A 23,269-nucleotide genomic window follows, 5' to 3' on the forward strand; every position below is an offset into this window, starting at 1 on the left:
AGACATGCTTAAGCAACGTTTACCAGTAAGAATTTTCCTGAACAGCCCTTAAGTATTACTTATTATTTAATTCACGTTTATAAGTAAGGCTGTAAATGTATTATTGTTAAGAGACGCATTTACTTACCTATACATATTACTTCAATAAACTTATCTTGAACAGTAAATTACTGCTAATAGGTAACTGTACTTTAAATTCCATCATCTTAAGTAAATACCTTTACAATTTCCGATATTTCCTTATTCCTAAGATTTTCTGTTTCCGAGACATCAGATTGCAAAATCTTTTAAATGACGGCTATTTGTTTTATTTTATTGCTTCGATACGTTTGCTAATTCACTTCGAAAACTGTAGTTATCTTTAAACGCACCAACAGAGCTATACAAGTACCTATTGTTTATCAATATCGCCTACGTAACAACTGTTTTACCGAAGACGAGCGGTGTTAACGGTTTTAGTTATAAAAGCCTGTTTATCTCTTCTTGTACACAAACAGTTCTTGTTAGTACAAAGAAAACTAGTAATTTTCAATAACAGTAGCTAGCTTAAGCGTCATTCGCAGCCATCCGCCGTCGGCGTGGGCCGGAATACACGTCTTTCATTAAAGTGCCCACTGGTGAAAGAAACGGAAATTGCCATCCACAGCTCAGTAACCGCATTTTTTTGCCCTTCGTGAAAAACTAGACAAAGTATTAGATACGTGTTATGGTGTAGACGGGGAAATGTAAATGGGAAAGCACAAGCATTTATTAGTCTACATTGAGTGAGGGATAGTAAGAAGTTTAGTAGGTAATATAATATGCAATTGAAAATTCATTCCTAATATGCATTTGTACTGATGTTGCATTGGTCCATCAGGTCACTACTTAATTTTTGTTTCGTAAATATAAAAAACGCAATGAATCATTGTCCAATTCCAGACATCTAAATGATAACATAGAGAGTCAGATGACATCACCATTATGTAAACTGACACTAAGCAAAACAGACGAGGTTCGCTATAAATAAGTTACCACAATAATAAAACTGATCTACATTGTATAAGGTTATTGGCATGAAGGGCGAATGACCGGCTCACTCAATGATTTCCACTGCATCCTTCCGCAGTAGTTCCGCTGGGCGGAGCTCCCGTCCTTCACCATTAACGTAGGAAATTACCATCCGCCGACGTTGTACCAGTTGCCTTCATGAAACTATTACGTTCACACAACAGATTATATGGTTGTGGAGCTTCTGATTGCGCACAATTAGTGAACACTTCTGCTTCCTCTGAAACGGGAATCAGCGAGCAATGAAATGGAACAAAACTATGGAAAAAGAGACTTGAGGAAACTCAATATGCAAAGTGTATGTCTAGATTCACGACAAAGTAGCCTAAAGTAAATCGCTACTGAAATTTCTGAAAGGTACATTAGGAACCACCACCAAGCTTTGTTCACAAAGTAACGAGCAATAGGCAAGAACTCTTTCTAACAAGTTCATCAAACCGTAAATGAAATTCATTTAACGTTTCAATTTAGTTCCGTAAACAAAGCACAAACAAAGATCGCCTTGCATTATACTGCGATATTTCTAAAAGAATTCGTTGATTTAGATTAATTACCGGTAAAGGAAATAATAGTAACAAAGTTAATTTAGTAATTCCGTGTTGTGTACAAATGTTATAAAATCATAATGAAGGTTATCTTTTTGTTACAGGTACTAAGAGTGTTGAAGACTGAAGACAAGGCTTAAGAGGACATCTAATTTTAACTTATTTAGAAACGTAAGTGAACTGCTTTTTTAATTATACCATTTTTTATAACTCAAGATAAATATGTTTTCATGCCGTATACAACGGTTGTAAGGTTACATGAACACGAAAAATAAACCTAGGATACTTTCTTCAGGTATATAAAATAGCTTCCCAAAATACAAGACCTCGTGGAAGATCGTCATTATGTTTCCACAATTTCTACGAAAGCTTCTATACAATTATAAGAACTAACTGCTTTATTTGATCACTTGGCTATAAACCCCGTCGTGAGTACATTGACGTCATTCCAAAGTACGTCAGTGCAAATGTATCGTCTATTTACACAACCGATAAATATTCCACTATGAAGGGAAGACTTGTAGACAGCAGGGAAATTAAAAAGTTTCACTCAACAGTACACAATTTTCTCCTTTAGATCATAACATTAAACAACTTCGCAGACTTTTCTATTACTTAGCTCAATTCAAAACTTAGTCTGAGATTCACAACAAAAAACAACTCCATATTCAACAGTACTTTAAAGAAACTTAGATGATTTTATAGAACTTTCTCGCGCTCCTATAAAAGGTACTTCAAAAACCAAATCGTTTTCATATCGAGTTAAAGTTAATCCTATTCAAAGATCGTTTATTTAATTCCATTTCAATTCCGAATACAAGTTCCATAGTTGAGTAAATGTGAGTGTTAATTCTCTAAGTCTTGTTCAAATATGCACGGCTAACATGCACGGTCCATTTGGTCGCTGCGGTGAATCAATTAGAACTTCATAGGCATTAGTTGCACACTACGGAACCTCGTTATGCACACTACACACTGCATCGGTTGCTACGGTTACTGCGTGGCTTCAATATCTAGCAGATGAGATTGATTATACATTCCTTTCACAGAAGAATACAACGCACAAGACAGTTTAATTGCTGACAATAATATGTACTTAAAGATTTATGAACGGGTAATCAATATTCAGTCCATGTCCACGAATAAAAAAGCCCCAAACAGAAGGACCAATTTATGCGGTGAATAGAGACTTGAGCAAACCAATATAAACGTTATTGGTTTACTTAGGACTAAAAAGTACCTTCAAACATATTTTTCTCTGGTAAGCATAAAAAGTGCTTAATTAAAAATGTCCTAAACGTGTCGTGAGTCGGCATAAGTTTTTCTTTATAACGCAGTTACCATCTGCCGAAAATGCTTTACTGCAAAAGCAAAAGCAATTTTATAGTAAATTCTTTGTTAATGAAATAAATCCATTTGGTAGTTCCAAAATCATTCTTCCACTTGGAAAATTAATCATAAATCCTATATACTTTCACCGTGAAGAAGCGGGGATATAGCCCCATAGCTCATTACGGCCATATTGACCTCATGCGGAGTTGGGACATGAGCCGAATGCGGATTGCCTGGACCTGTTGCATACCAGGCTGGCTAGCGGAACATCGTAACTGGACTACACGACCAGTTAACAGACTGCACCAAATGCATCTAATTATACACTTTTATTGAACACTAGTAATGACATTGAGAGCACTGATCGTCTTACCGGTACTAATTAGACTGGTAAGATGAAAATTGGTATTCGTTTTGCAATTTTCTCGAGCGTAGGTACTCACAAAAAAAAATATGGTATTCCATGAATTTTAATTTGTGCGCATCGCAGTTTCAATATGTGAACGATGTGATATGACGATATTGGTACATACTTCAGTACATATGAAAATTAATATGCAAGACCATTAACATCTTCGGATAGAGAACCTTCTTGACAAGGTAAAGTTCCTAAACACAATGCATTTAAAATCTGAGGACATAGTTCTTAATAAAACTGTTGACGAATTTTGTACAATAACGTACAAAACATGTTTTCTTTTTAGTGTTCCCATAATAAAAGGGGCGTAACGCTATCATATCTATCGACACATGCCTACCTTATCAAAGTAGGTAGGTACATCAATACAGTTCATATCAGTGTTCCAAATCTATAATGAGAATTCATTTTGTACATCAAATACTCAAAAACCCGGTCAAGACCATAGCAGTACCCGTTTGTAGGTCAAAGAAAATGTTCTGTTACCGATGTTTTGTAATGTAGATTATTCACGAAAACGTTTGACAATAAGGAGTTAACAGTTCCAAACAGTTGTTGGCAGCTGTAAGCTAAACAATCACTCTGCATTGTTTGTGTTGATGTGTTTTACAATTTAAGCATCGTCTGCAATACCTATGCTCAAAATACAGTTACAGCTGTCATCTTAAACGTCAAAAAACTGACATTGACATTACAAGTGACACTAAAAAGTGCATTTTCTTATTTTATTTCAGTTTCTTTTCGGTATTTATAGTGTTTTTAAATTAGTAAGTGCAGCGGATGTAGTGGAGCGTGTTCCCAGCTAGGCGTGGTTCCAATCATGCACAGAGAAAGTAAAGGGCCGGCATCATCGCATCACATGCTTTCTCTCAGTTATGTTGACCCTGCTAATCACGACTTGGCTGGTTTAACTCTTCCCCGTACTAGTTACATAGCTTAAATCCACGACCGGCACACGTGTCCTGAAACTACCGTTATATTCAAATCTAAAGGAACCTATAGAAATGAGATAGTATATTAAATAAGTTAATCAGCGTATTCGAATTTATACCAGGCATATAGGCACATAATCGTGATATTAAAATTAAACTCATTCAGCCAAGTATAGCCATGTAGAGCCATGTATTCCTAAACTTAGATCAACTTATTAATATCAAAGATTTAAACTATTCCTCGTTTGATTTCACTTTCCATCAAACATGGACCAGTTTTGTTAAAAATTGTCGTCAATAGCCTAATGCTTTTAAAATACATCGCCTAGTAGACACACTGACCTAACCTTCCTCAGCCTCAAGTTTGCAGAATAAAAACAAAAGTTGCAATACTAGTTTTTCAAGATAGACAGGTCGATACAGCCGATTGGAGTCCCACTTGCGATAAGTTTGGCCTCGAAATTAAGAGAAGTTAACTTTCGATGCCCTACAAAAGCTTAACACCTGTTGATGAGATATTATATGAAATATAACGGGAAAATATCTCGAATCTTATTCGAAATACGATACAGTAAGTAAACAGGTATACATAACTATGTAAGTCATAACATCTGGCAACAAGCTTGGAGACAAGTTAAATATTTAAGTTAGTATACCTATTCGTTCTTACATTAAAATGGTTAATCTGAAATTGCCATTTATACTGAAGCTTTAAAAGTTCCAATTTGAAAAACCCACAGAGAATATTGTTAAAATAAGCTTCTGAAGCAGAATAATAATCGACTTTGAACCTTGTTAGGTCGTTGCCCTCACGTTAAAAGATCAAAATTTATCCACGCAAGGTGTACTCTGCTCACCGTATCAAGTCTGCAAAAATTCTACTGCAGTGATACGAAACAAAAGTGAACTTTGTATCATCAGAGTTACGGGTTATAGTGTCTGCAGAGATGCTGTAGCTGAATTATAAGTTCGCTTCATAACCGGGCCGGCCCGTGCCTCCGTGCAAAAAGTCGTCGACTCGTCTGCCGCGAATAATTATTAAAAGGGCGCGAGCGATGGCGACATCTTGTCTCGTCTCGATGTGAGCCTCCCCCCCCTTGCCCCACTCCTCGCTTTACTGTTACTTTACACTGAACCTATGAATCTACTTTTCTACTTATCCAATAACTATGGTGGACGTATAAGTAGAGTAACAGCTAAACACAATTTGCTAACGACGATATTGAAATAAAAAAATCCTCCTCAAAATATTAGTCATCATCCTCATCATCCTCCGAGCCTTTTTCCCAATCATGTTGGGGTCGGCTTCCAGTCTAACCGGATTCAGCTGAGTACCAGTGCTTTACAAGAAGCGACTGCCTATCTGACCTCCTCAACCCAGTTACCCGGGCAACCCGATACCCCCTGGTTAGACTGGTGTCAGACTTACTGGCTTCTGACTACCCGTAACGACTGCCAAGGATGTTCAATGACAGCCGGGACCTACAGTTTAACGTGCCATCCGAAACACAGCCAATGGTGTCTAAGATATACTTAGAAAGTACATACAAACTTAGAAAAGTTGCATTGGTACTTGCCTGACCTGGGATCGAACCCGCGCCCTCATACTCGAGAGGTTGGTCCTTTACCCACTAGGCCACCACGACTTTTTGACACCTCAAAATATTAGTATACATTATAATAATTTGATAACTTGTTCTCGTAAGGAAAAGTCAAGCAAAGGCCATGAGGTCGATTACATTGGATTATTCCGTTGCTCTTGTTAGATACTGAACTGACACACATTTTGTTAATACAATTTAGATTATTTTTACATTCATATCACTATTTAAAAAAACCGGCATGACGTGATATGTATAAACTTCTTGATGCGTGATTCCTGCCCAGTAGGAGGAAGTGACAATAGGATATTAATAGAAAAGCATAATGATTTTGCGGAGCGAATGGCGCATACACGCAAATATAAATAGAACAAGACGATCTACCATAATCGTCACATGCGTTATTATTAAAACTTACCTCATTTATATTATGGTAACAGTTTCTATTTAACCATAGGTATATTTTGTGCATCTTATATAAATGTTGATTTTCCAACGTTTCAGAGTGCAAGAACATCTCGTGATGGTGCGCTCGGACGACAGTGTGAGATAGCCGCCGCGCGGTATACGAAGTATGGGTGCCAACATGGGCAAGAACTCGAGCCTGCTCGATGCGCTGCCCACTGCGCAGGGCACGCTGCACGTCGTCATGCTGGGGCTCGACTCCGCCGGCAAGACCACCGCGCTCTACCGGCTCAAGTTCGACCAGTACCTCAACACTGTCCCCACCATCGGGTTCAACTGCGAAAAAGTCAAAGGCACACTAGGAAAGTCCAAAGGTGTCAACTTCCTAGTATGGGATGTCGGTGGGCAAGAAAAGCTACGACCTTTATGGAAGTCCTACACTAGATGCACGGACGGCATCATTTTTGTGCTAGATTCAGTAGATATAGAACGAATGGAGGAAGCCAAAATGGAGTTAATACGGACGGCAAAGTCTCCGGACAACACGGGCGTGCCGATCCTCGTGCTTGCGAACAAGCAGGACCTGCCAGGCGCCAAGGAGCCGCGCGAGCTGGAGAAGCTGCTGGGGCTGCACGAGCTGGTGTCGTCGCCGCACGGGTCGCGCGACGCGCACGCCTGGCACGTGCAGCCCGCCTGCGCCATCACCGGCGAGGGCCTGCACGAGGGGCTCGAGGCGCTCTACGAGATGATACTCAAGAGAAGAAAATTAGCCAAGTTGCAGAAAAAACGAGTCAGATAAACTATATTCTGCCGCGTTAGTGTTTGTGACAAGTCAGCCGTGCGCTGCTAACGGTACGGTTCGTGAACGTTAAGTATTTTAAAATGCTCACTGTATGGATGATTTTTATAACGTCCGAGATAGAAACACCAAATATTGTTTTACTATAGATGTATAACGTCTTATGAAATATTCCATCATCATGTTGCTCAAGTTATATTGAACATTTTGAAGGAAACGAATATTATAAATTAAATTAACTACTAGTCATTTTCTTTTGAAAATAGCTAGGTGGGAGATAAAGGTAGTACTACACTAAATCATAGATATGTCCGTTTGGTACGACCACTTCTGGCTTACATACATGGTAAATGATAGCTTGTACAGGGCCACTTGATCCGTGGTCAGCCTAAATATGCAAATCCAACGACATATACTTTTTAGATGGTTTTCATAGTTTGCAGAACGTGGCTCACACACAATATAATGTGGGACCATTAGTGTTACAGTATTTAGGTAACGTTAATGCGTGGTTGAGATGCAGTTGCTGGTAAATAGATGAAAGTGTCAACTTATAAATTAGTAATGTCTGTGAGAACTCACTATATGTATCTTTCTGAATGTCATGCTTTATATCATGTGTGTATTAAATTATCTTTTGTGGTGTAATTTATTACAATACTTAATGGCTAAACTTCGTACTTTTATCGGAATATCTACCTACCTACTGCTGTATTTTATCATATTTTGTAAAATATGAATGTGTACTTTTCCTTCTGTCCAATCCTTAAATCTTAAATCTCTTTAAATAATATTATGTTATGCAAACACCCATTCGTTATTGTTGCCCCATATGATACATTCTTTTCTCTGTATTTCATGTGTTGTAGCTAAACATTAGCATGTAAAGGATTTACATTTTAATGTGATGTCATATAGGCATTATTTACAACATAATTATGAAGAGGCTTGTACTAAGTTTATGTTGGGAGAGCTTCTAGTTTTTGTACATATACATACACAATTGTAAATACTGTACGGGAATATATCATACGAAATATACAACGTAAATATGTATGTCTTTCGAATACAATCATTATTTGGGCTTATAACAGTTATAACTACGGTACTGTCCTAAAAAATACTTTTGTGTTCAGTTTTATATTAGTTTTTACTTCACAAGACATATATACGTATATGCAATGAAAACAATTTCACTAATCAACGAATTGTTGAGTTCGTCACACAGTCACAACTTGTAACTTTTGCTTATTGTTTTGAATACTGTTACTATTTAATTGTATAACTGATACAATAAGAACATTAGAGCTATGATAGCTGTAAAATTGAAAGACTAGCCCCGGCCATTATAAAAGACTTTAGCGTCGATTAAAGTTTCAAGTAAAAGCTTTAAACTTCTTACAGAAGAAAATGTTTCGTCATCATTGTGTTTATTAATAGTTTTAATTAGTACCTATTTATTTATTTACTCATAGAGGTATAACTTATTACTAAGACATATTTGAATGAAGCTTTTACCATTTTGTGTTAGGTATCCACTTTGTAAATATGTAAATTCCAAGTAGTTACTTGTCAAATACCATGAAACCAAACATTTTTATGAGTAGAGCATGTACATTTTGTTATTAAAGTATATTTGTTTTATTATATCTATATACTATATACGTATTATTGTATTGTGTTTTATGGAGATACATATACGTTTTTTCATATTGAACCCCGTAAATAAACTGTTTTCATTAACAAATTGTTTTTTTATTATTAAACGTTATGGCAAAATTTTCGGCTCTGCAAATAATTTGCTGGATCGTCTTTTTCAGTCCAGTCAGTAAATAAAGTCAAATATTCTAGTTCCGATTCAGTAAGACTATCTCGCTTTTCCTCGTATTTGGACTTGGAAAACAATTTTCTCTTGGAGGTCCGCTTGACTCGGCTTGCGCGGTTGGGGTGGGTGTTCTTGGCGGGCGGCGTGAAGGCCTGCAGCAGCTCGCGCGTCAGCCGGTCGAACTGGCGGAGCTCTCGAGCCGCTTCCTTAGCTCTCTTGAACTTACGACGTTCTGATTCCACATACTGGCCCATAGCGACCTTAATTTTGTCACTAGTCACCGCCTCCAAACGTTGCGAGTAATCCATGTAAAATTCTTCCAAAGCCTTAGCTGTGGTGACAATATCCATATTTACAGGTTTTTCATTGTGTATTCTTTCAACACAAAATTCTAAATGGGTCTGAAGCTTCAAAACCTCTAGAGCACCTACACTCTCATAAAATAAGCCGTTCAATATTTTAAAAAACTTTGTTTCTAATTGTGATGCCTGCTGTTCACTAATCGCTAATACTTTCTTAAAATTTTTAATAATATTAAGCACTCCAGCACTGTCCTGTGCAATAATATCTTTGAAAAGTTTGATTCCTTTTTTTAGAAATGTTGCGTGCGGAGCCAGTTGTGTCACATGAGTGAAATGATGCAAGTGCTGCTGTTCTATGCCATCGAACAGTTCCATGAGGTCAGCAGGATGTATAAAGTACAAAGCCGGCGTCACCAGGCGGCTGTAGCACTCTCTTTTGAGATTCTCAAACATTACACTAAACGTGTCTTCATCGTTGGAAATACCATAATCAAAACCTTTTGCTTCTATTTCGACAGATCGAGCGAAGTTTCTGTTCCTATAGCGCCAGCTGGGAGGAGATAGATAATATAAAAATCTTCCATACTTTTGTTGTAAAGCATACCTGTAGTGTAGTCCAATAATTTTCGAGGTAACTGTGAAAGATTTTGCCGCCAAACATTGAAATTCAAGTATTTTTTTATAAAGTTTTAACTTTACGTCATCCGATTTACTCAAGGACATCATAGACTTTTGATAATCCATTGAAACAAATTCGTCGAAAGATTTAACTTGTTCGAAATATCTTTCAACACTTGTTTTGTAAACTTTCTGTTCTTGCTTAAAATTTGCATCAATGTTTAACATACAGTCATGCCTGTAGCCAATTTCTTGCCTCCACCTCAGTTGACTGTTAAACAAATGTTTGAGAGATTTATATGGAGCTATGTATTTAGATAAGAATGAGCCGTTGACACACGTGAAGAATCCCGGATCATGGTCCATTATGGTACGAACATCATTCGGCGGACCATCCGTGTGTATCCGCCTTCGTAAATCTGTTTGAATTTCCTTATAATTATCACGTAGACTCGTTTTTTTCTTTTGCTCTCTTCTCTCCTTCTCTTGGTTTTTTGAATAGACACTATAAGGTAGTAAAACTTCGTCTTTCTTTAAAACACCTACCGGCAACGGCTTGATAACAGGTAAAGTGAATTTCTGCGTCAAAACATCTGTAGGCTTGAACCTTTTCTTGATAGTATTCCTTTTACTTTTTGGTTTCTCCAGAGACGGAAACGTTCTCAGTTTAGGTATATCAATAACAACGGAATGTCTGTCTTCATCCTGCATTTTCGTAACCAAACAATCTCTGAGTCCTAATAAATGCCTTCTAAAAATTGTTACAAATTACGCCTGAACCAACTGGAAATAGCAACTATTCAGTAGCATATTTCAAAAATATACGTCCATCTATTTTCTCAAATGCTGTATTGAAAAGGTTTAATTAAAAATCCAAAATATAAGAAAACATTTAATTAAAATTTCTATATAGCTGCAAAATACAATCCAATTAAAATGATTTATGAATAAACATAACAGTAATGATTAATTATTTAATAACAACAAAATACAAACCCGTGTAAACATTTATAAATCCAATTGATAGGCGGTAGATTTTCTAGGCATCCACTCAAATATAGGCTTTGCAAATTCGTAATATTCCTTTAAGAAGGGCGCCGGATTCATTCCCTCGCACCATTCAGTAAACAGTAACAATCCCTCACGTTCCTCCGCAGATAACTTATACTTTTTAGGCTTCGCTCGTTCTCCGCTTAACAGTTCAGTTTTCTTTTTCTCAGCCATCATAAGAGTATATCGAGCTTTCTTATCCATAAATTTCCTAATCGGCGGCCTCGCAAACTTTGCTGGAGGCAAAAATGCTTTGTTCATGGCATTCGTCATTTCTCTGAAAGCTCTTAGTTCTCTTTGCGCATTATAGGCGTTGTGCATCATTCTCAAGTCTTGAGCGAAGAAATCGTTTTGTGCTTGACAGACAATCTGGAAGTCTAAAGCATCCAGCCGAAGATTATAATCTTCGTACATTACTTCAAGAATTTTGAGAGGATCGTGCAGGCTATGGTGCCCTTCTTCACATTTTCCGAAAACTTGCTCATACACGTACTCTATACATATTTTTAATTTTAAGGTCGTAGGACTCGCGATGCTATCATAAAATGTTTCATTCAAGATTCTGAAAAACTTATCTCTCAAATGCGTCTCATTAAAACTTTCTCTTTTGATTTCAAAGTTGATGTTATCAATGTAATATTGGAAGTAATCTGACTCTATAAGCTGTCCTTGTGTTAATTGTTTGATACGATCTCGTAACAACCGATTTGGACCATCAGTTTTTGCAAGTTGTATCAGATATTCTCGACTTTGCAACTCCATAGAACGGAACAAATATATCATTTGTTCCGGTTTTTCAAAATATAAACAAGCAGGTAATGGGTTTTTTAACTCAACTTTAGCCATTTCTACTGTTTTTTCAATGTCCAGAGATTCTACTAAGTCATTATCAGTAGCGAATTCTCCAGCTTCAAATTGAATGGACATTACCCGACCTTTTAAAGTTTCATCAAATTGTTGTCTCCACGACAAAGGTGCTACAAACATTAAATAGCTTCTGTACGTCTTTAAAATACTTCTTATGGCATCGAGTTTAAACAAAATATTATTTAAAATCGTCAAACTAGAGACATAACCCAGAAACTCTGAGTTTTTAGCAACTAAATCGTTGTACACTTTTTCAGCTCGAGCTACTTTTAAACAAGCTTTCTTGTAATCTTCTGTGAGAAATGTTTGAAAGTTTTTAATGTGCTGTTTTAATTTATCAACTATACGTTCATACTGTTCTGATTCTTCCACATCGCTTTTTTCTATTTTCAGAATTAAATCTCGTCGATATCCGATTTGTTGACGATTCATAGCATAGCATCGAATGTTGTTCAAATACACTTTTATGTCGTCGAAGCATCGTAAGGGACGACCTTCAATCACGGTATAAAATTCAGGGTGAATCTCGACGACTGCTCTTACGTCATCAGGAGGTTCTTCTACAAAAAGCCTTTTAGATATATCTCTAGTCGCTGCAATTCTCAAGTTATCTTTTAAGAATAGTGGTTGTGCTAACCTTTCTCGTGTAGTTACTTTTTCTTTTCGGTCACTATACTTTATATATGAAAGCAACTTTTCAGATCTTGGTATGCGAAAGGGCCTCATCGGTTTTTTGACCTTCGGATCCTTTTCCACGGCATGTTTACGATTTGCAAAGTAATGCTGTGTGTTGGGAACGTAACGACGTCTAAATATTATATCCAAAGTTTTTAAAGGAACCATAGGTTTCCGTTCTTTCTTCAAGCAACTCATTGTAACAAATAAAAACAGGTACAAGATTTTAAAATACTAGGTATAAAGTTTTGTATCTTATGATATCAAAACAAAACAGAAATAAAACTAATGTACGACTGTCGCAATGGATAGTGTCAGAATATTAGAAAAGTCAATTTGAAATGTCTAAGAGGAAACATTAATTTTTTTCATAAAAATCTTGCTCTATTAGGTAACCATCACTTTAGAGATTTGGTGAGTATTCATGTAGTTTCGAACTAAACCAACCAAAAGGCAAACCAACCAAATAATAATTGGTTTATCTTTAAGATAAAGTAATATTTATATTAGTAATTGCCGTAATTGGTCTATTGGCTCATTATATTCCATAATAAAATAAAAAAACGAATCTAAAGGTTACGTTTATTGGGTACTAAAATCGTAAACAAACTTAAAAATAACATCCAGAATGCCGAAGATGAATAGGAACATAACATAATACCTACTCTACCAAGTAGGTACCTTCTATTATTTAGTTAAAAATACTAGTTTAGAATCACTTAATACCTATAAAGAAACTGCTACTTACTATGCGACTTACATTTCGTTAGCTTTCCGCCTCGTCGGCTCATAGGAAGACTTTAACCGCCTCGAAAGTTTATCAACGTCCTTCAACAGCTTTTCAGCTTGTTTAGCTTGCTTTATTTCCATACGCCCATGTTCGTAAGTTTCTTTTTCTATTTGTTTTATCATGTCAAGATCATAAGCAGATATAGCAATCAGTAAATTATCATATTCACGTTCCAAGGCTAGGGCCATATCTAAAGAGCCAAATTTAGTCTCGTTCTGCGATATGAGTTGTTCATACGCAAATTCTACGTAATTGAAAATTTGCAAAGCTGTATCCGATGAAACAGTTTCTTTTATTTTTACTTGTAATATCCTGAAGAACACTTCTTTCAGTTCGGCTTCCCGCTCATCGTTCCTTTGTATTGTAACTTGAACTTCTTTGATCTGAAATACAAAAAAAAACAACTGTTGTAAATAATATTGAACTGTGTAAAAAACTCAATCAGTATCTGTCTTCAGCTTTATATCAGCAATAATGATTATTTTCTTTAAAAACTTTCAAACCGTCTACAGAAGGAAAAACAAATTACCTTTTCTTTTATAAAATCCAATTCCTGCCGCAAAATTGCCTTCAAAACTTCAACTGTCTTCAAAAATTTATTTTTCTCTGAGCTGAACTCCGTGGTTAGCAATAAATAATTTAAGTTTTGCTTTTCCAGTAAATCAAAAATCGTCAACAGCTGCTTTGGTGTTTCGAAGTATAGTTGCGGTGGCGGAAGGTCCTTCAGTTTCTTCGCTATAGCATCTTCGTCAATGTTCACAAAGATATCTGATTCCATTGTAAAAATTTCTGGGTGTTTTACATCTAGCTTTATGTTATGGCTGTCTTGCCACAAAATAGGGGAGGCTTTATAAAGAAAATTTTGGAATGATAGTAATATCATTAAACTTTCATCAATGTACTGCAATTTAGACTTCAAGGAAGCCATTTCGTAGTTAGCTTTCTTATGTTTCTCAGTTTGGTTTGCTAATTCCTTATCTAAAGCATCTGACTTTTGCATTATCGCGATAGTTTTATTGTTGTCGTCTGCAAGAAACTTATCGAAACTATTCTGGTATTCTTCGAAATGCTTGAATGCTGTTTCATAAATATTTCGCTCACTTTCTATCTCTCTGTCAATCCTAAGAATTTCGTCGACCAAAAAACCATGAAGAGTCCTGTTCAAAGCCACACTCTTTATACATTTTTTGTACTCATTGATAGATTTGCTCTGTTTTAAGGGGCGACCTTCTACTAGGGAATAATAAGCAGGATCTACATCTACAATAGTTTTAATACCTTCTACGGGTTCAATAGGTGGCAGTTTGATTCCGGCTATTGTTTTTCTTGTTCCTCGTTTGACCTTCTTTTTCTTTTTAAGCTTATCCATTCTTCACAGTTGTTTAGTTTACAGAAACGACTGACTAAAGCACATTAACATTAAGTAACAGTAAATCAATATTACTATGGCAACATGAAACTGAATTAGCTATCGCCTAGGAGTCTTATCGGCAAACTAGATAGTGTAACCCCATTAGTGCTTAAGTTACAAAAAAAATATAAATAAAACAACTATCACGAGCAAGGGCTTGTAATTAATAGATAAACATAAAACTATAAAAATGACTAGAAATCTATCAGACCAGTATGCGATAAATATTTGTAGAAGCTAATATATTTTCCATAATTTAATCACTAGAAGATCCGTCAGTGGGTTCCTCACGATCATCGCGCTCCTCGTCCTCTCCCTCCTTCTTGACATTCTCCCAGGGCATCACAGGCAGCGGCTCCACGAAGGAGTCGTCGATCTTCAGCTTATACAGGAACCTTGGAGTAAAATGTGTTGGCAAGGGCCAAACGTCCTCTGAAGCAAATAAAGAATAGGAATATCAAGTAAAAATCAACACTATTTTTAATAACATATATCTGAGTCGAAATGTCTGCCCAATCACTGACAATAGACTAGCCTAGGTACCCACTATTTAGCATATGGCATCTTACTAAAACTACAATGTGTATGTGTGAGGGACTAATCCTAAAGGAAGTATAAAAACGTTTCGTGAGGATCAGTTACCTACTTATATTTTTTTTTATCGTAAAGAAAGATGTAGGTACATGATCGATGCTCACCAAAATAATATCTATAGTCGTCAACATGTCTATGCAAAGCCGCCGTCTCCCGTAGCGGCAGTATATGAGGAGATTGTAGCAGGAAGTCCAACAAGGCTACCTCGGGCAGAGCTTCCATCTTGGGATCAATAACCCTCAACCCTTCAAATGACAACTGCAAATATTTTTTATTGCCATTATTATTCCAAAACACGAGTTAGATAGAGAATGAGATATAAATACCATGTCCGACAGGTTAAAACTAAAGGCCCAGCTTCACCAAAGCGGAGCGGAGCCAGGAAGTTTATAAACAAACAATAGAATACCTCCGCAGCTGCTTAGGGGTACCTGCCTACTACGCTGAGTGGGCCAAAACGAGATGTCTGAATAAAAACATTCTATTAATTGGTTAAAAACTTATATGCTTTGCTCCGCTTTGGTAGTCTCAAAATAAACAAATACTCCCATACAGACCCTAGTCTGGGCCCAAGTGTATAACATTTGAATTTATGACTCCCTTGAGTTCTATAAACAGCTACTTACTTCTTCGTCTGCTTGCGCGAATTCACAGATCTTACTAATTTTATTAAGGAAAATACGCAGTTGCTCCAAGTGTTCTTGCAATGGTCCGAAGAGGTCCAATTTGCCTATCAGTGACGGAGGCCTGGCTGTTACAGCACGCCAGTTCTTGAATTGGAGCTAATCAACAATAAGGTAACAAATTAGCTCTGTCTTAATTGACGATACGAAATAAAAATAAAAATACAAAGGATGCTTAATGTTTGGCTGATCAGAAGGCTAGTTTTGAAAATAAAATCAATTTATACCGCAATAGCTATTGCAAAAGAATATTAAACTGGATAGGGTTTTACACACACGAAGGATAGTATTTTTTACCGTTCGAACAGAGTGATAGGTCATCACTGATTTCAAACGCCTAAACATTTTCCTTTCAGGTTTAGGTTCGGTATCTTCAGACATGAGAATGGTGAGCCCTTCCGTTCCCTCACCGTTTGCTTCTTGATCTAATTTCTCCATGTCAGCAATCCATTTAGCTTCGCGTTTAAACAAAAATCTTAAGTGTCTGTGTATAGTGTCTTCAGAACCCTAGAAGATTTTTTATCAGATTTCATAACGTTATTGTCACTTTACTTGTCTTAAATATCTCGGGACTTTGGGGATTTGAACGGGCCCGATCAAAAGCCTGTAGCTGCCAGAGTTATGAGATTTCTTCATCATCATCATCATCATCATCAGCCTATCGCAGTCCACTGCTGGACATAGGCCTCTCCAAGTGCACGCCACTGAGATCGATTTTCGGCTGCTGAGATTTCTTCAAATAGCATTAACTTTAGGAAACGTGGAAAGAAAATGGATGGGTTGATTCAATACCTGAGCATCTAACACATTCTGATGGAGCGGATAGATACTAACCTCAAGAATATGAACAAAATAACTGTCGTAAACGAGCAGCAAGCCATACACATTTATCTCGCAATAAGTGGAGTTTACAAGTGTGATGGTCTTTGAGAAGTGGTGTATTATTTCCTCTTTGGGCAAAGTGTGCTCGCCGATGTATATCATACGGATAGCATAGGCTTTCTGTAACAATATGTAAACAATGTTTACTTGCAGAGGGTCTAAATCTATTTCATACCTACATAAAAAACGGGCAGGCTTTTAACAACAAATCTATAGAATGATTAATGCCTTACCAAGCCTAGTTTTTGGAAATTCTCCTCTACCACATTTAAAACAGTTCTTGTGTCTAGTTCAGGTAAGGCCATCATCTTGGTAGCTTTGGTGTATGTACCTGATGATGATGATGCTAATATAACATAATATTTAAATATAAATCACGAAAAAATATACTTTTTTTACAATCCTTGTTTACTCAGCTGGAGACGCTATTTTACTGTCAAACTGTAACCATGGAAACAATGTCAACGTGCACCAGACGTCTTTAAAATAAAAGGAGGTCACGTAGTTAGGTAGGATAAGCAAAGATCACTCGTAGATAATCAAATCTATTTTACTCTGATTAATAGTATTAATGGATGGATTTTCCTACAGTGCATCAACGCGGGTGCCGTCTACCAGATCCATCCTTAGGATCAAAACCCAAAAAAACAGGCAGTGGGTGGCAGTGGGTCCACGAAGTAACGAATTTTGTTCTCCATGAGTGGGTCAGATAGGTGCGCTAGATTCCTCTTTAGGTATATATGTTCTGTGGCTAGAAGTAATGAGATCTTATAGCTACCTATATGCTAGACCTCCTTTGGTTTCGATTCGTTTGGCGCGTGAGCTGCTTTTGTGCCTTCGATATATGCGCTTTCCCTATTAGATCTATATGATAGGGAAATAAAAACCATTACAACTGCAATTAAAACATATATTGCACTACATCATAACTCATTGAGAATACATAATAAACTAAATGGCCTAGGTAAGGTACATCACATATTACGATTACAATTAGTAATCATCATATCTACTACTCTTGAAGCTTTTAAATCTATTGAATTTTTTATTTGTATTGTATTTGTTGTAGTTGTTTGAATTGTATTTATTGTAGTTGTTTGTACTGTATTTATTGTAGTTGTTCTGTCTGGGGTTCCATTTTGATTGCCTTTCTTTTTCTTTCGTAATGTCATGGGAACGAGCCAGGTCTTCTAATTCTTGTGGTACTTGCTGAAAAACAAAATACAATCCTTCAAATTCAAGATTAGAAAGTGTATGGAAGGAATATAAAAGAGAGTACACAAGGGATGTGGATAAGAATTTCGATTCAAAAAATTTGTTAGATTAGGGTAGGTTGAACTGCTGGTGTACATTAGGCAGCTTATAGGGGGAATAAAATAGGATAGGTCTTTATTTGCTAAAAATGCAAGTACATACAAAGTAGTAATATATATGAAAAGGAAAAATGAGTATGAATCACAAGAAAATTATTGTAGGCATGCCTACCATAATAAAAAATATAAAAAAGAGCAGACAAATGAATACAGTACCTGGTTAGCTTCCTTGAGAACATCAATAAGGCTTTTAGCTTGTCTTGCATCATCATCAGTGAGTATGGTATGTGAGACTCCTTTGTTGGCCTGACGACCGGTGCGCCCAATCCTGTGGATGTAGTCTTCAGAAGTATTCGGGAAATCATAGTTGATGACATGTGTCACACCATCCACATCTGAAAAAAAATCGGTATAATTGTTACATTGACCCTCATCTAATGAGTGACGATTTTCATTATAAATTAAGATAAACTATAATTATGTAAAAGTCCAAGTGAGTTTTTTATTGTAAGTTGCCAAATTAATATAGTTTTGGCAACCATGGCTTGTTTTGGGTAAATTGAGTTTGTTTTTTGTGTGTTCTTAAACACTTTGAAATTGCTTACCAAGACCTCGAGCAGCAACATCGGTAGCAACTAAAATATTAGTGCCTCCAGATTTAAACTTATTGATAATCTTGTCTCTTTGTAATTGTGTTTTATCTCCATGAATGCCATCTGCTGGCCAACCATTCCTTCTCAGGGTCAGTGCCAAAGTATCCACAAACTTCTTTGTGTTAGAGAAAATTAACATTTTACCAAATCCATCACCTGATATTTCATGTATTAGAGACTTAAACCTGGAAGGAAAATAAGTTTAGAGTTAGTTTTATGACATAATATAATTATGAAACTGTCAAATATACAAATACATATAACTCAAGTCTATAGCTTACAAGTTCATCTTGTCCTCTGCATCACAAATATGGACATGCTGTTTAATGTTATGGTTTGCGGACAGTTCAGTTGATCCCACATTAACTTGTACAAACTCCCCGAGATAGTCCTTAGCTAAGTGTCTGACTTCTTTAGGCCATGTTGCAGAAAACATCAAAATTTGCCTTTCTAGTGGCACACCTTCTAGAGCTTGTCGAATTTGGGGTTCAAAACCCATGTCTAACATCCTGTCTGCTTCATCTAGTACCACATATGTGGAACGACTTAGTGATATAGTTTTGCTCACAATGAAGTCATTCAGCCTGCCTGGAGTAGCTATAAGAATGTCCACTCCTTTGCTTAGTTTCTCAGCTTGCACTGAACGGCTTGCCCCTCCATATACACAGACACTTCGGATGTTCAGAGATTTTTCAAAATCCTTTGCCACCTCCTCAATCTGTCGAGCAAGTTCTCTAGTTGGTGCAAGAACTAGAACAATGGGTCCCAATCCTTTCTTTGCCTTTTTCTCTTTGATATGAACTACAGCTGGTAACAAATAAGCTAAGGTTTTGCCAGTACCAGTTTGTGCTATCCCAACAAAGTTTTGCCCACTCATAGCAATAGGCCATCCTTGTGACTGTATGACTGTAGGTTTCGAGAAGCCCTGTTCTTTCAGGAATGATTTAATGTATTCAGGGAAGCCACTTTTTTCTATCTCCATATATGGATTGGGTATGTCTTCCCCAATAACTGTGATATTGTGTTCATTGCGGTAATCATCAATTTCATTTTGGTGAGCCGGTTTAGTAGAATAATACTGATGGTTGAATAGTGTTTTTATCCTATATTGCCGTAATATATGTTCATGATTTACAGTGGAATAAGGTATGCAGGCAGTCTTCAGTAAGTTTACTGAAGTTAGCTCACTAGAAAATTGTGACCCTTCTGATAACCTGAAAATACACCAAAAAAGCATTATGAACAGACAACATTTTTTTTTCCAATGCCTACAAGTGACTCAGACTTTAATACTATGTTGTTCTTAAATTGATGGTGTAGTTTATTTTCATACTCTCAATAAAATCATTAAGTACAGTTGAGCATGTGATCAGAAATTGGCAACCAAATATAGTATGTAGTTTGGACTTACAATTTACGTAAACACCTCCTTCTTAGTAGTTTCGTTAGAATATTTAAAGCCATTTTTAGCCAGGTTTTATAACACTATAATCCCTTTTCGATACGAATTATTGTAATATTTCTTCAAAACGTTTGTTTAGCCGAACACAGTTTTGTCACTTTTTAATTTTTAAGGTTAGAATAGAAGATCAAACAACTACGAAAACTACTCTTTCAACTATTTGTAATAAAAGTTAAACAGTTAAAATATAATATGGCCTTTGTATTTAGTATTTATACATGTGACACTGTTCCAATTCAAAAATTACAAGAGAGTTGAAGTTGAAAGCATGTAAAGTGAATGAACGAAAACGCATTGATTAGTTTGACATTGACACATATTGACATTTAAGTGCAAACTCTGAATGCAAGTGGAATGGGAGATTTTCTTTTTAAGCCTGGAAGCACACATTCGTAAGAATATAAAAAACCCAAGAAAATGACGGATGGCGTTGTTTGTAGTACCATTCCGCTACAGCGTGAGCCTTTGGGCTCCCACATAAACAACACTCATCTACGAACACAAAACTACGATGATGCGATGCAAATACACGTACCTAGGTCAGCACCATCTAGTCATCAACTTAAGAAAATCCCTCATTCGCATCGCAGTTTTGTGTGGGCGCCCTAAACTTAGACCCATTTTGATAAAGGTTTTATAATCATCGGCAAGGATATTGAGCCCTGACCTTCACCTGGGCAGAAGTGATTTATTGGTTTATTGCCTTAAGTGTATAGTGCGCAAAGCGATCCCCACTCTTCCGCCGAGAGCTCATTATCCGTGCCGATAACTATAGCGTTCGTCAACACTGAACAAACGAAACTTATTTTTCCCGATCGTCAACACTGTTGATGAAAGGGTGTTACCGAGCGGGAATAATACGTCTCCTCCGTCTCCTAATGGGGATCGCAGCCTAAAGATCCGTTCATACAGACCGGCTCTGTTTATTTTTGCATGCGCACAGCTTTTGTCATTAAGGCGATTAACACACGGCACCGCGCACCGCCGCGGTAGGTGGTGAAGCGGATCTCATGTCGCATTGACCTGTATTAAATCCATCGATGCCTAACTCTGTGAACAAACTGGTCAAATCCGCGTTAAATCCAACCGCGCGGATAGGCGCGTAAACCGCCTTACCACGCGCGAGGTACCGCTACGAAATCCGCTTTACCGCCACCGCCCTCCGCGGCGGCGCAGCATGCCGATGCCGGCGGCATCCCTCTCCATTTACTCAGTCAGTTGCCCGCCGGCTTTCATAGAGTATTTGGCAATTACTAGAACACCACATGCCGCGGCTGTCGTGCCGCCGGCAAAGTCGTTCGGCTTGGACATTCTGAAGCCGCCGGGTTTACCCGCCGGGTCAGCGGCTTTGGTGTGTAGACCCCTTAAGAATGCTCGAAGGCGCTCGGGTGTGAAATAATAATAGCCGACCGGCTCCGATCGTGTACTTTTCTCGGTCTTGCTGACGTTTGGCTCCAATTTCATCTCACGTAGCCGACTCCGGTCTGTGTGAAAAGAGAAATGCGTGCCGATGCGCTCCGAGCCGGTCTATCTGATGGCGCATCCACACATGCCCGGCGGCATGGCCGGCGGCCGTGCCGCCGGCATTTGCCGCATCTCAGCCGCGTCACGCGCGGCTTTTGGTTGCCGGCGGCAGTTGCTTGCGGCTTCGATACGGAGTGCAGAGATGATACTGAATGCAGGCCGCCGGCAACCGCCGGTAAAGCCGGCGGCCTGCATTCAGCGGCAAGGCGGTCTGAAACCCGGCGGCATGTGTGGATGCGCCATGAACGGACCCTAAGGCTGCGGTTCCACTGAGCGGAGACGTGGGATGGACCAATCACATTACATGAAATCCACATCTCGTCTCAGTGGAGCCGCAGCCTTACATGTGTGCGTTCGCGCAGCGGAATGTGTTGAATTTAAAGATTTTAATTATGCAGATAATTAGTGTAAGACGTCCTATAATTATTGTGTATGGTAAATAAAAATTTGTGTATGCAGCCATTCTGGAGAAATTCACCAAAAACAGATTCCGCTGGGCGAACGTTGTCCTGGCGGAACTTTTTTTAATCCATAGACTTTAGAAGAAAAGAGATGTGTCCGAAAATTAGTGTGTATTTATGTATAATTGATTATGTATGAATGAAATCAGTGCATGCATAAACTTGGGAGAAATTCAAGTTTCCGCTACGCGAACGTTTGGCCATTAGCTAGTTTTCATATAAAGCGCTTACATAGAGAGCTGTAGATTTTTACATACGTTGTTTTGTATTTGTTTAAAAAACAGATTTAGAAAAAGTCGTAGGGTTTAAAAGATAAAAATATAAACGTAAAACACAAGCGTTAGGAAAAAATAAAACAATTGTATTTCTTGATTGAAATTTTTTTTTAATAATAATGCCACTATCTACGATAAAAATAAATCTTCAATTAACAAGTACTTCTCTATTTAAATATCCGTGTACAAAAATATTTTTATTATCGTTACTTACATAAATTACTTAACTAGGTGATTAAAAATAACGTTAATAAACGTTACGTATTTTAACTAAAATGTCGTAGATAGTGGCGTTATTATTTAAAAAAATATTTTTCATTCAAGAAATGCAATTGTTTTATTTTTTCCTAACGCTTGTGTACGCAACTGTACCATATTAATAATTATACTAACCTTCCAAGTTCAGAACGTTGCTTAGACATATGGCACGGCCGCTTTTTTGTAGCTATCCGAACTTGGTCGGATTATGTAGGTTTTCGATGCTCCGTCAGTATTATAATTGTCTTTCTTTAATTACTGAATTTAATGACATGAAATTTTGCAAGTGAATAGTTGAATGATTAAACTAATTATTGGCATACATTTTACCATGCAATTCCTTTAGAACGTCGTGATATTCGACTGCTTTGTAAACAGTGATCTATTCATCATATATCATGATAAAATATCCTATAACTTTTTAATTACTAACGGAACATCATTGATACTTGGCAACATGTTGGAGACACTTACAAGGTTTGTGTAAACGTGAAAAATCTAGACCCCAAACTGCATACTTTAAGAACTAAGACCTAATAAGTGT

General features: G+C 37.3%; 6 protein-coding genes across 7 annotated transcripts in view; 1 reads left to right on the forward strand and 5 right to left on the reverse strand.

Annotated features, from left to right (window-relative positions):
* LOC110370076 (ADP-ribosylation factor-like protein 4C) overlaps positions 1–8,829 on the forward strand; it is a 42,582-nt gene extending 33,753 nt beyond the window's left edge. For both annotated transcript variants that reach the window (XM_021325794.3, XM_049850414.2), the window contains 2 exons: positions 1,700–1,766; positions 6,383–8,829. In XM_021325794.3, the coding sequence (XP_021181469.1) occupies positions 6,453–7,082 (630 nt within the window). In that variant the 5' untranslated portion in view covers positions 1,700–1,766; positions 6,383–6,452 and the 3' untranslated portion in view covers positions 7,083–8,829. The remainder of the gene's footprint in view (positions 1–1,699; positions 1,767–6,382) is intronic.
* Positions 8,830–8,843: 14 nt separating this feature from the next.
* On the reverse strand, positions 8,844–10,590 carry LOC110370075 (uncharacterized). Its single transcript, XM_021325792.3, has one exon. It carries the CDS (start codon positions 10,536–10,538, stop codon positions 8,844–8,846), a length of 1,695 nt encoding a protein of 564 aa, XP_021181467.3. The 5' UTR covers positions 10,539–10,590.
* A 156-nt stretch (positions 10,591–10,746) lies between these two features.
* Positions 10,747–12,721, reverse strand: LOC110370187 (uncharacterized). The gene has a single exon (XM_021325928.3). The coding sequence runs from the start codon at positions 12,615–12,617 to the stop codon at positions 10,836–10,838; it is 1,782 nt and encodes a 593-aa protein (XP_021181603.2). The 5' UTR covers positions 12,618–12,721; the 3' UTR covers positions 10,747–10,835.
* Positions 12,722–13,029: 308 nt separating this feature from the next.
* On the reverse strand, positions 13,030–14,640 carry LOC110370232 (cilia- and flagella-associated protein 100). Its single transcript, XM_021325977.3, has 2 exons — positions 13,739–14,640; positions 13,030–13,592 (listed from the first exon to the last, which is right to left on the reverse strand). Exons 1-2 carry the CDS (start codon positions 14,576–14,578, stop codon positions 13,176–13,178), a joined length of 1,257 nt encoding a protein of 418 aa, XP_021181652.3. The 5' UTR covers positions 14,579–14,640; the 3' UTR covers positions 13,030–13,175.
* A 125-nt stretch (positions 14,641–14,765) lies between these two features.
* On the reverse strand, positions 14,766–17,195 carry LOC110370233 (uncharacterized). The gene is made up of 6 exons (XM_021325978.3): positions 17,013–17,195; positions 16,732–16,899; positions 16,195–16,404; positions 15,841–15,996; positions 15,319–15,472; positions 14,766–15,052 (listed from the first exon to the last, which is right to left on the reverse strand). Exons 1-6 carry the CDS (start codon positions 17,085–17,087, stop codon positions 14,877–14,879), a joined length of 939 nt encoding a protein of 312 aa, XP_021181653.1. The 5' UTR covers positions 17,088–17,195; the 3' UTR covers positions 14,766–14,876.
* A 480-nt stretch (positions 17,196–17,675) lies between these two features.
* On the reverse strand, positions 17,676–20,504 carry LOC110370124 (uncharacterized). Its single transcript, XM_021325854.3, has 5 exons — positions 20,157–20,504; positions 19,027–19,959; positions 18,698–18,930; positions 18,309–18,487; positions 17,676–17,988 (listed from the first exon to the last, which is right to left on the reverse strand). Exons 1-5 carry the CDS (start codon positions 20,207–20,209, stop codon positions 17,773–17,775), a joined length of 1,614 nt encoding a protein of 537 aa, XP_021181529.3. The 5' UTR covers positions 20,210–20,504; the 3' UTR covers positions 17,676–17,772.
* Between the last annotated feature and the right edge of the window lie 2,765 nt (positions 20,505–23,269).

Source organism: Helicoverpa armigera, chromosome 11 (genome assembly GCF_030705265.1).
Source record: "Helicoverpa armigera isolate CAAS_96S chromosome 11, ASM3070526v1, whole genome shotgun sequence".
NCBI classification, from domain to species: Eukaryota; Metazoa; Arthropoda; class Insecta; order Lepidoptera; family Noctuidae; genus Helicoverpa; species Helicoverpa armigera.

Coding starts and splice junctions, on each gene's coding strand:
- LOC110370075 (XM_021325792.3), bottom strand. CDS start 10,538: ATGCAGGATGAAGACAGACATTCCGTTGTTATTGATATACCTAAACTG.
- LOC110370187 (XM_021325928.3), bottom strand. CDS start 12,617: ATGAGTTGCTTGAAGAAAGAACGGAAACCTATGGTTCCTTTAAAAACT.
- LOC110370232 (XM_021325977.3), bottom strand. CDS start 14,578: ATGGATAAGCTTAAAAAGAAAAAGAAGGTCAAACGAGGAACAAGAAAA. Junction 13,593..13,738: donor TGGATTTTATAAAAGAAAAG/GTAATTTGTTTT, acceptor TTTGTATTTCAG/ATCAAAGAAGTTCAAGTTAC.
- LOC110370233 (XM_021325978.3), bottom strand. CDS start 17,087: ATGATGGCCTTACCTGAACTAGACACAAGAACTGTTTTAAATGTGGTA. Junction 16,405..16,731: donor ATTTTGTTCATATTCTTGAG/GTTAGTATCTAT, acceptor AAAATCTTCTAG/GGTTCTGAAGACACTATACA. Junction 15,997..16,194: donor CCTATCACTCTGTTCGAACG/GTAAAAAATACT, acceptor ATTGTTGATTAG/CTCCAATTCAAGAACTGGCG.
- LOC110370124 (XM_021325854.3), bottom strand. CDS start 20,209: ATGGCTTTAAATATTCTAACGAAACTACTAAGAAGGAGGTGTTTACGT. Junction 19,960..20,156: donor AGGAGGTGTTTACGTAAATT/GTAAGTCCAAAC, acceptor GTGTATTTTCAG/GTTATCAGAAGGGTCACAAT. Junction 18,488..18,697: donor TGTTGCTGCTCGAGGTCTTG/GTAAGCAATTTC, acceptor ATTTTTTTTCAG/ATGTGGATGGTGTGACACAT.